At 36.4% G+C, this 12520-nt stretch overlaps 1 protein-coding gene across 1 annotated transcript in view; it reads right to left on the reverse strand.

The window, feature by feature from the left end:
* LOC129265618 (uncharacterized) overlaps positions 1-12101 on the reverse strand; it is a 36323-nt gene extending 24222 nt beyond the window's left edge. The window contains exons 1-9 of the mRNA XM_054903593.2: positions 11932-12101; positions 7632-7971; positions 5819-5857; positions 5311-5517; positions 3889-4075; positions 3442-3554; positions 2316-2686; positions 1772-1945; positions 980-1149 (exon numbers count right to left, since the gene is read on the reverse strand). Coding sequence (XP_054759568.2) covers positions 980-1149; positions 1772-1945; positions 2316-2686; positions 3442-3554; positions 3889-4075; positions 5311-5517; positions 5819-5857; positions 7632-7938 — 1568 coding nt within the window. The 5' untranslated portion in view covers positions 7939-7971; positions 11932-12101. The remainder of the gene's footprint in view (positions 1-979; positions 1150-1771; positions 1946-2315; positions 2687-3441; positions 3555-3888; positions 4076-5310; positions 5518-5818; positions 5858-7631; positions 7972-11931) is intronic.
* Positions 12102-12520: the final 419 nt, after the last annotated feature.

A 12520-nucleotide genomic window follows, 5' to 3' on the forward strand; every position in this document is an offset into this window, starting at 1 on the left:
TATAGGATTTCAGTTTAGAACGGATTCGCCAAAAATCCCTTCAAATTTATTACATTTGTGGGTAAAGTCATTATTACATTTGTGGGCGATCAAAAATTATTACATTTGTGGGTAAAGTGTTATTACATTTGTGGGCGTTATTACATTTGTGGGTAAAGTGTTATTACATTTGTGGGCGTTATTACATTTGTGGGTGCAACACCCCCCCCCCCCCCGCCTGTCTGCCAGTGATTGAACTGGCGTTATAGAGCCATTTGAAGGTTATAAATGAAGAGCCCCTACTGCGTGGGGTCTGGGGCAAAGCCCCGGTAGCTTATTTGCATAAAATTTAGCCCCGCATTTAGCAAGCTTAAAGCACAATGTGGTATGCAGTCCATTAGCTTTTGACTAATTACATTCTACCTTCGTTTCCCGCCATTGTTTGCAATTTTGTCATCTTTTGATCTATTTCCCACTGTGCTATTGCATTACATAGGCCTATTTCGGAATGATTTGCTCTTTCTCAGATGTTCTTCTTTCGTACATTTTCCCGCTTTCCTTCCTTTTCCATTAAAAAAAAGTTTTTTCTTCGTTTTCTTTTCACTTTTCCCTTTCCTTTTCCTCCTTTCCTTTTCCCATTTCCTTCCCCTTGCCCTTTCTTTCTCCCTCTTTTTTTTTTCTTTTTCCCGTTTTTCTTTTATTTTCCCGGTGAAATCCGCCAGGGGGGGCAACTTGCCCCCCCCCTGCCCCCCCCCCCCCCGCCTGTTACGCCACTGCTTGTCAGGCGCCTTATATAGACCACTCGGCCACGGCATCTCCTTCTATAGAGAGCGGCAGCTCCGGGTAATCAGACCCATCCCCCACTCCCATCTCGATCCGCCACTTTGATAAAAACCTGTGCATAGTTCAAATGGTGGTAGTGCCTTGAAGTAACTAAAATCTGAAGTACTATTCTACATCATCTAGGGAATGAACTATTACATTTTGTCAGGGTTCTTACCGTTCTTTGATGAAAAACTCATTTCTTGTTTGCTGAGCTACTCTAAGCGCTCGCCTGTAAACAGTAGATGAAGGAGGGAGTTGTAAGGCGGTCTGGACAATGTCTCTTCTACATGATTTGAATCGACAGAGTGTAAGCAGACATCTAAACTCATTGCAGACAGTCGGAGGCTGATGTAAAATAAAGAAATAATCAAACTTCGTTATACTGCATATTATCACATGGCCTCTAATAATTGTGCTCGGTTCAAGCACACCCCAAAATCTTCAATATATTTCCCCTTCTCGGTTTACACGAAAAAAAAATCCTTGACGGTATAACCAAGACAAAAGGTTAATTGATAGATTGTGAAATTGCTTATCATCAAAGTGTAAATCGGCCATCATTTGTTTGGGATTTTTTGCATTTTAATTTAATTTATTTTAATCAACAATATTGCAAATACCATCAGTAAGAGCAGTTAAGTAGTTATGATATTATAACAACATAAATAACTTATCCACAAACCTAAAAAAAAGCCAAACTTCTTATCCATAAGTTTCGTTAAAAAAAAATTGATCTCTATAAATCTTGTTCTTGAGAAAAGAAAGTGAACTTTCCTCAATAAATGATTTTACACAAAGCGAAAAAGGGTGCTATCGCCACACTTGGGGACCATTTTGGGTTTAAAAAACTCGAGTAGCCCCCCCCCCCCCCCACCCCACGAAAAAAAAAAGAAAATGGGTCAGGGGAGTCTGAGGGGGGTTAAGGCCCCTTACCCTGGATCAGCACCTACCCTACGTTGACCCCTACCTTGTCCTTTGCAGCTCCTCTGGCTACTAGATGATCATGAAGAAGATCATGAATCCAATAGACTCGACATTCATCATATGTAGACCATTCTGTCGACACCAAAGACCTCTGAGTAATACCTCTCATCCTATCTTCAACTTCTTCTTTGGAACACTCAACAAGCATCGCTAAGACCTGCATGAAAAAAAAAAATGTTTGATAATCACCAAGAATCGGTTCACTATAACGGAAACAAACAATTTATGATAAAATGCAACTTATATTCCTAAATGTTTCCATTTCTTAATTTCCCGTTGAATGGACAATACCAACACGTAATACAAGCTACATACAACATACTTTTAAATGTTGTCTAAGTGTTCTGGGAAATCGTTAAAGAGTGCTATAAGTGACATTCAGGGTTTCTTAAAATATCACTGTAAAAATCGTGATGAAATATTCAGAAAGAAGAAAGATATTAACATTAATACTTTACTTTATAATTTTCAATAAAAAATAATTATTAACTTCAAACATCATTAAACACAATGAAATAATAACTCACCTGACTTGAAAGTCTAATACCTTCATCAAATACGGCAAACCAAGAGTAAACTTCGATTTGAGCTTTAGTCAGTTGTTCCACACTCATTTCAATAGCATCATAGACACTACTGTATTCATAGCTGGATTCTGAGGAAAGATCCTTGAGTTTCTTGGCTTCCATCTTAGCCACATAGAACTGCCATCGATCAGGAAAGTCACGGAGGAGTGCACCTACGATGGAGATGACGAGAGGTGATCCGCAGCTGAAACCGTGGATGAGCTCAGCTTCGGGAGGAAGATCGTCTAGTGGGATACAAGTCCATTCAGATAAAGCCTTGGTAGACTGGGCTTTAGACAGACCATGAGACAGATTCAGCTCTTCTTTATCTCCTGTGGGATAAGAACGTAGCTGAGATATTACATTGTCCTAGGAAGTATGGAGAAACTGTATTTCTAACGAAAACGGAACGTGCTAGTGTCTCACTTTACTTGAAGTGTGTTGTACAAATATGATATTCTTTGGTTTAGTAATATGTATATTCGTTTCATTTTGTTAACGTTGGGTTCATCATTTTATAAGTTTATATGATTCCTTTTATTTTTGAACCCCTCATTCTCATGAATTGATTTGTACCTTGTCACAAAACATTTTTTCTACATTCTATTTATATATGTTCTTTTCCTTTTTTATCGAGAATGTAAAAATGGACTTAATTGAATATATCGTTCAAACTCGTTTAAAAGTTTATTCCATCACACGAAATGTGTTAATTTGAGTAACACTTTTGAGAACCTGGTCACTTCTTGGCCCGTTTAGATTTAGATATTTATTCCTTAGAGCGTATCAATCTTGTGGATGTTCTGAATAATAAAATGATATCTTGATATAATGTTCGCATTGATGTTCGCAAACAATCAGGTACAATTTATTGTAACAACTATTAACAAATACCACGCATTTAGTCTTTTTACGGATACCTGGAATCTATCAACTAGTTTATCATTAAAAAAAAATCTTTTAAAAATAGGATCTGGGAGCAGGCGATCAAGAACGCTGAGAACCTTAATAAGCAAAGGTCTCTTGTGTGGGAGAGACCTACTTATATTAACATTGGTTTTAAAGTAAAAAGCCCACAATGACTTGCCTGAAACTCGACTCATCACACCGCTATCTCGTGTAGTAATAAGAACAGTGCTACGGACGTCAAATGCTGCCACCACATTTGGAATCCAGATGTCATCCAAGACCAAAAGAGACCTGTTACAAAACATGTAGTTTTAAATAGGGTTGGAAACTGTATCATTCATTCATGAAAATCGACAAAAATGCAAACATAAACTAGTTGCTACTAAAAAATAAAATCATATACAAGATTCGTGTACGAAAGAAGGCGTAAGTCCCTGAAAAATAGTTTTGATGAGATTTTTCCTGTAACACGAAATACCACAAAGAAGGAAGAAGAACTGAAGGGCTCATCATTATTATTATCAAATAAAAATAGTTACGGCTAATTTTGAAAAAAAATGACAATGAGTTCGATGCTATTCTACTGCTTGTCATTGGAAAATCTACAGGTTGTATTCCCTCTCACCTCGGATATCGTTGACTGATGAGTTTAGTTAAGAGATTCTTCCATTGTTCTGTTGTCTTTGGAGGAGAAGGAGCTGATGATAGATTACTGTCAAAGATTCGACACAATGTCTCTAGACGATCAGGAATACTAGTCTCATCCTTCACCGTACCCATAGACATCCAGAATATACCGTCCGAGAAATGCTCTATTTTTTCGAAATAAGAATTTGAAAAATTAGTGATTCTCAGCACTTTATACCAAATTATATTCACATTTACTCTCGAGAAATGGTTTCCATTAGAAAGATATGTATGTGATTTTTTTCAACAGAGTAGAGAAGAATTTTGCTGAAAATTACTGTTCATTCTCATTTTCCTTTTTGTGTATCATGATTGCTGAGTTAAAGATTGAAATCTATGTTCACTTTCGTTCATAGTGTGTTATTGTCTATCACAATCGAGCTTTTAGTGACAAAAGTTTTGACCTTTACAATGTTTAAATCAAATTTCGTGATATATATATTGACAAACTATTCAAAGATCTGTAATATTTCGGTTGTGATTTATTATTATTATTATAATTTTTTTTTTTTGGGGGGGGGGAGGGGGGGGGGGTGGCCCCAAGCCACTGACGTAAATCCTTGCGTCACACCCATTGTACAGGGGGATGGAACACTAGATCATCTCCCCGCCTGAACAATAGGTGTGACGCAAGGATTTACGCCCAGTGCCCCAAGCTCCCCTATCTTTATGCCAGCGGTTAAAGGTGTACTCCGGGCTGAAGATAATAATATCTCAATAAATAGAGTAAAATTCACAAAGCAAAATGCTGAAAATTTCATCAAAATCGGATAACATATAACGAAGTTATTGAATTTTAAAGACTTGCACTATTCCGGTGAAACAGTTCTAGGCATGTCCTCATAAATATTCATTAGGTGAACTGATGACGTCATATCCCCACCTGTAATTTTGTATTTTATTATATGAAATTAGGTTTATTCATAGTTTTTCTATACTTAGAACTGAAACAGTTGGATTGACAACTGATTAAGTGCATTAGTTATTTATTGCTGCAACTCATTTCGCCATAATGGAGGCACATCATTTACACATGTATGAAAAAGGAAACAATTATGATTTCTTGTAATAATATAAGAAAAAGGAAAGTGGGGATGTGACACCATCAGCCCACCTAATGAATATTCATGACGTGCATATGACTGTTTTCACAAAATATTGCTAAATTTTAAATTCAATAACTATGTTATTTGTTATCCGATTTTGATGAAATTTTCAGCATTTTGCTCTGTGAATTTTATTCTATATATTTAGATATATATTTTCTTTTTCAGCCCAGACTATCCCTTTAAGATGCATATAATAAACAGGTACTTCATGAATAAGTTTTTGGTTTTTTTTTACAGTAACTGCGACTTACCTTCTACAAGTTTATCATCTCTGACAGCCTGATTAGCCAAGACTGTTTTACCCATTCCTCCCATACCATACACCACCACCCATCGGCTAGGTTTATCCGAAGAAGCAACTCTACGTAGTTTACCCCTCAGTTCAGCTAATTCTGTTGGTCTCTCTGTTAAACAGTCAGGCAAGGCAGGGACGTTGCCTTCATTCAGTTTATCTTCAACTAGAAAAATAAATAAATGACATTCATTTTTATTTCAAGTGATGAATTGTTATTAGAAAATTGTAATAAAACTAAGATTGTAAGAAGACGAATAAATGTCTAATCGATATCTATTCACAATCTGAAGGGTGCTCGTTAACCCCATGTCAGCAAATTACACAGAAGGTATATTCATGAAGTATTATATAATGTACCCATATTTGGAATTCTAAGAATAATTTTTCCCATGTACATGAATGTTAAGTGGTAAAGTTTCAAACGATTTCTTAAAGTGATATTCAATAATGGAAGTCATTTTTACCTGATATGGTCCGTAAAGCAGCGTTGCAAAGTCCAAGTTCTGTAGTAAATGACATTGATAGATGAAATGTACTTTTAATAATTGCATTCAGCAATATCAAGCTATCATAGTAGAACATTATTCTCACGAATAGTGCATTGATGCGGCAAGACAGAATAAGACGGAAGACCGAAGCGAGGAGGCAACCAAAACTTTTTTAAATCAATATTCCGTCGAAGTTAAGTTTGATTTCATGCCGAAATACAGTACAACGTTTATTTTTTATTCATTTTTCAAAAAATCTGGTGGGTTTCCAGCCCCAATCCACACTCTACCAATGCGACCGTGTATAAAAGATTTTACAAACAACACGGAAGTAATCAATCAAATTGACTAGATCAGTAGTCAGGTGGGTGCAACTGATATGTATAGTCACATTTCTGACGGATATCCTAGTCGGAAATAACTCTTTCCTAGTAAAATACGAGAAGAAAATGGTCAAATATAAATAGAATAACAGTTGCACCCAGCTGACCAAATTCACTCGTCATTTTGACTGATTTGTTTTGAGAGCAGGCGCGGATCTAGGAGGGGGCCGAGCCGGCCCCGCCCCCCCCCCTATTTTTTGACAACCTGCAGAAAACGTGTACTATAGGAAAAGCACTAAAGAAAAGTAGGAAAGAGGCATCATACCCAGGATGTGTAATTTACAACCTCGTAACGGCCGGCCCGACCCCGAAAGGAAACAAGAAAAGGGTGAGGGGAAGAATTGGAAAAATAACTTTATATAAAAAATTTCGCTCGCGCTTTGCGCTCGCATTGCCTGTGCCAATGAATCCCATTCAAGAGGATTAAATGACACTGATATATCCAGATCTGAAATCAATTTGCACACAATATTTTAGCTCGCACATCAAGCTTTAATTATTTTGTTTGTTTTACACAAATTGTTTATATCAAAATTTTCAGCTCGCGCTGCGCGCTCGCATTGTTTGATTTGTGAGTTACGTATCCTCTTTGGAAATTCTTACCAAAATTTGTCAAAATGCTCCTTTATCATGTCAGTATATAAAAAAATTGAGCTTGTGCTTCGCGCTCGCATTTAATTGTTTGAGACACACAGCTTTTTCTGTATTTAAATAAAAACGCGCTTAGACTGTCCAGTTTTCAGGTCGGAATATCAAAAATTTTGAGCTCGCGCTTCGCACTATCATTATTTAATTGGTGATACTTGTATCCTCTTCATTAATCAATAAAAACAGTCCTAATTGAGTCCCTTTTCACGTTACTATGATAAAATTTCGGCTCGCGCTTCGCGCTCGCATTGTTTAGTTGGATACTTATCTTTTTCATGATTATAAAATCTCCTCAGAATCTTCAGGTCTAAGGACATAAAATATCAAAGAATTTGAGCTCGCGCTTCGCGCTCGCATTATATACCTTATCTAGTTTATAACAATAAAAACTAACATATACTTAAAACTTCAGTCTCTAGTTAGGACTACCCCCTGAACCCCCCCCCCCAAAAAAAAAAAAAAAAAAAATCAGATTATAGCGGCCAATCGAGAAAAATGTTGATGAAAATATTTTTCGGCCCCCCCTATTGGCGAAAGCTGGATCCGCCCCTGGAGAGTGTATGTTTCAAAGAGTAAACCGCAATTCTAACTATTATTGTTATTGTTAATACCATATAGTCATCGCTATAGCTATGTATAAACACTCATTTGGACAATAGGCCTATAATATTTTAAAGAATACTGAAATGTAACGTGATTTCCAGCTATACCAGCCTAGATCTTTTTTCAACAGATGGTATTTGATAAGTTCTTTTCACCTGATTGCAACCAATCTGCTGCTTCTGAGTTCTTGCTGTCTCTCAGAGACTGGATAAGAATTTGTGGCTTGGCTTCATGTCCTTCCCGCCTTTTCCATTCGGTCAACATTCTATACAAACATTCCGATATCACTCCAAGATGCGATCGTTCAATCTGAGATAGTCTGTTTTCAGTGAATCCAAGACGGATACCAAGAGGACGGTAATCATTGGGATGGAGGTGTTCAGCCAGCTCCATCATTAAGATATCACTCAAGGAGGCCCCTATGGCATGGAAACCATGAGTTGGTGGTGAAGGGGATGCCATGCTGGTAGATTATAACACCAATCAACGAAGATTCTGTTTTGAAAAGTCGTGAAAAGGGTATAATTATATATAATATAGATTGCTTAATATTGTTCACTATCCGCTCGCACAAATATAATATGGCATCATACCAAGGTATCGTATCATATTTATTCTTATATGAAATGCAAGTTTGACATATTGTTTTTTATTATTTAAAGGAGTATGCCTTAACACTATATACATAAAATAATGTGTGTTGGAGAAGTAGACTCCGATTTGATCGGTGTCCTCTTAATGATTTATTTTGCAAACTGTAACGGTTGATAAAAGGAAATGACACACATTTCCATAATCTATCAAAGGTTTCAAAACAAAAATGGAAATAGTGAACCTAGGTTGATAGCAGCGAGTATTGAGACTTTCAACTCAATGTTGTTGTTTTTCTTAATTCTAAATTATTTTTTATCAATCTGTGTGTGTTAATTGGACAATCGTAACAAAAACTTTTCTCTTTGTGAAAGTAAAAATAACATAATGATTATAAAAGCTGCAATGATCAAAGCATAGGTTAAATGATGAAATGCAATCAGCATACAAGACAAACTTTAGCACAGAAACAGCCCTTTTGAGGCTTCAGGACTTTGTTTTATCTGCTTTTGATCAACGACGTGGGTTTTTTCTTGTGAATCTAAATTATGTGTAAAGGATACTGTGCTAAAGTGGATGAGATCTTATTTGTCAGGATGGTCATCCCAAGTTGTAATTGAGGGCGATCTATCTGAATCTCTACCATTACAATTTGGTGTCCCTCAGGGGTCGGTGCTTGGCCCCATCTTGTATACAAGTTATATTACACCAATTTCAGATATAATTAAACGTTATAACCTTCATTATACTGTATATGCTGATGATATCCAAACCTTTACTCATTTTGATAATGTTAATCATAATAATGTCTTGTCAAATATTGCTGCATGTATTAATGAAATAAGAACATGGATGTCTGCCAACTTTCTACGTCTCAATGTCCAAAAGACTTCATTGCCTTCACACGTACTCCATTATCCACAACTAATCTTAGTACTCTAAAAGTAGGTAATGATGTCATTCCATTGTCACGTAGTGTAGTCAATCTTGGTGTTACTCTAGATTCATCCTTTTCTTTGACCAATCATATTAGCAATGTAGTACGCACATGCAATTATCATATAAGAAACATGTGGCGAATGAGACGTTTTATAGATCAGAAGACATGTCATCATGCTGTTCAAGCTCTGATAATTTCCAGACGATTACTGTAATGGTCTGTTTTCTCTCTTGTCTGCCAAAGATGTAAGGCGCCTACAAGGTGTCCAAAATCAGGCAGCCAGACTTATTTTTAAGTTAGGACGGCAAGCACAAACTTCTTCTTATTTAAGACAATTACACTGGCTGCCTATTGCTCGTAGAATTGATTTCAAACTTTGTCTATATGTACATACATTTTTCACCAATCAAACTCCATCTTATTTCAACAGCAATCTATCAGTCTACACACCCAGACGCACACTCCGATCATCAGATGACAAGACCCAATTATTAAAACCAAGATTCCTCTTCACACTCGTCGGCAAACGCTTTGGAATAGTAGCACCCAATATTTGGAACAACATACCAAAAAGCATTCGTGAACCCAATACCCCTACGTTTAAAGGCGACCGCACACCTTACGATTGGTCTGCGACCCGATTTCAGAATAAAATGTTGTAGAATTTGATGCTAATATTGAGACTTGGAATATCTTACTGTGTAATGTTCAAAATCATCGTACGAATACCTATATTCAAATCTGTGACTATGCTATCATCCTTCTTAGAATAAAAGCGAATTTAATATCTAGTCGTAATGACGTCATAGCAGTCGTACGATTGGCTACGATTTGAAACTAATTTGGCCTTTACTCAAAAAAAAAAAGGTTTGCAATCTTTCAAAATGGTTATATTAGTATTCTCTCAATTAATTTTAACCTCAAATAAAATGATATGTTCAGTTCACATTTTCAGAAAATGAGCAGAGTGCGATTTGTTCCAAAATCGGATCGCGAACAGTCGTAAGGTGTGCGGTGGCCTTTAGAAGCACCTGAAGTCATATTTCTTTAATGCATGATTTATTTTGTTTGTATGGTTTATGATTATGTTGTATTATTATTGTATTCAATGTAAATTTTTGTAAAGCGCTATGGCACAAACGTGAATAGCGTTTCTAAATACAAGTATTATCATTATTATTATAAAGTAAACGTCAAAAGAACAATTTTCAATAGTATCCAGCTGAGAAATCGTTTATTTGTCTTCGTATCTGCAAATGTAACATTCTTTTTGTCAATGTGAATATTACTTACATGAAGAAAAAAAACAAAGAACCAATTTAAGTCACGAAGAGTAAGATACCAAAGTATTATGACGGTGCCATGAGAAGAGGTGGGTGATAGGGCAGTATGTCTCATGATACCCCCCACCACGAATTGTCATTTTTTGCCTTTCTTTATCACATCAACTGTTTTAGTCCGGAGATCATTTTAATTTGGTGTGCTTTCCTTTCATGAGCAAAACATTATCACTCTACATGTATAACTTTCACTTTGAAAGAAGTGGTCCAAATCACACTCCTTGACGAGCGAGTAAAACAGTGGGAGTATAACGTGCCTATACCCCACTACGAGGATAACAAAATGACGTGTATTCAGACCAGGAAACTTTATAAGCCGATATCCTCGATAACATGTATATTGAAGGTTTCGATCCAGAACTTTCGATCACTTCGATATTTTTTTTATTCGAGTTCGCAAAGGATACGAAATATTGATAGCGAATGTGGCTTTGTTTATTACTAAATCTGGTATACTATGATTAAACACAAAATGATTTTACTACATTCTTTTTCAGGGGCCGCGGCACGGGGGGGGGGGGGGCTAGGGTGTTTGAGCCCCCCCCCCCCCACTTTTTCAAAACCATGTATAAAAATACAATTTTATTGTGATTTTTTTGCTTGGTATGCCGCCCCCCTCCCCGTTACGGCATATTTTGGTAAATTGCACATTTTGGTAATCTACCACAATGTGCCGTACCCCCCCCCCCCCCTTCGGCGTAGCCAACTCTGATAACAGTTCCGCGGCCCCTGTTTGAATTTGGCTGAAGGCTTATTATCATTAATCAATGTACCTCTGAAGAAACTTTCAAAAATCTTCTTAAGACTTTTTTTATTTAACTCTTAGCTCTTTGTGCGCCTTGAGCACTCTACAGAGTGGATTTGGCGCTTTATAAGTCACATTATTATCATTATTTATTATTATTATTATTACTATTATCATTATTATTAAGTGCTGCTCATTTTTTTTTTGAAAGGGGAAAATGAGGTAGAAAATACGATATATTTTATTCAATACTGAAACAATATGTCATTGAGCCGTTACCTACGCATTAAACTACTGTATTTTACACTCTCATACTACCTGTAATGGCTGTTTCCGTTTATTGTGATCAGCTAGGTAGCCGATTTGTATGAACACTAATTTTGAATAACGATTCTTCTAAAAGGCCTGTATTTTTTTTTCATTTGTAGTGTAACTCATTGGGGGATGTACCCCCCCCCCCCCCCCACTCCGGCCTATACGGCAGTGATTCACATTAAACCTCCAGATCAGCTTCACGTCACTCACAAACGACATATATCTGACAAAATGCCTGAGATAAATGAAAAAAATGGTACGGGCCGCAAGAATGCATTCGTTTTCTGTAAATGGATACTGAACGTGCATTGAACAACGACCATGTCCAAGGCTATGGTTGATCATTGTTGAATTATCGAGATAAAACAAACACCATGTAGGAATATCATATTTTCATTATCTCTCGTACACTAGTATAACAAGAGGATAGTAGACACAGATTAACATACGTGATACACACACAGCAACAGTAGGAGTGTGAGCTAAAAATCTCATGTCAAATGAATATAGAAGAATATACTCACATTTTAACTCTATGCCTATTGAGAAAATTAAGATCTTATGTAGCGTTCTTGTTGTAAAGGGGTAAAAATGTATATAATTTGCTGGTACCGTAGTACATTGTACAGTGAGTAATAATCAGATGGTCGCTTGTCTCCATACCATACGGATTGTGTGTGGATGCTTGACGTATCATGGACCTAGGAGGTCCTTGAATACATTGACACGAGAAACAGGAAATTGCTCGAAGTCTGTACTTCAGTGTCGAATCAAACTCAAACAGTACAAGTTTCACAATCATGATAGGGAAATTACAAACTGCATAGTCCTAGTACAATATTCCGAAAGCCTCACACAATGTCTTTAATACACAATAATTGAATCAACATAAACACGCTAAAGGTTGAATGGCAAAATATAATTCAGTGCATTATAAAAATAATACTTTGAGTAGGCCCTAAAGTGGTTTTAAAAACACAAACTATGTACTCTGATAAATAGATTCTTTAAAAACACATACTATATACTCTTCATAAATATATTCTTTATAAAGAATCTATTTATGATGAGTACATAGAATGTGTTGTTAAAACCACTTTAAAAAAAGTAATT

The sequence above is a fragment of the Lytechinus pictus genome, chromosome 7 (genome assembly GCF_037042905.1).
Source record: "Lytechinus pictus isolate F3 Inbred chromosome 7, Lp3.0, whole genome shotgun sequence".
Taxonomy (NCBI): Eukaryota; Metazoa; Echinodermata; class Echinoidea; order Temnopleuroida; family Toxopneustidae; genus Lytechinus; species Lytechinus pictus.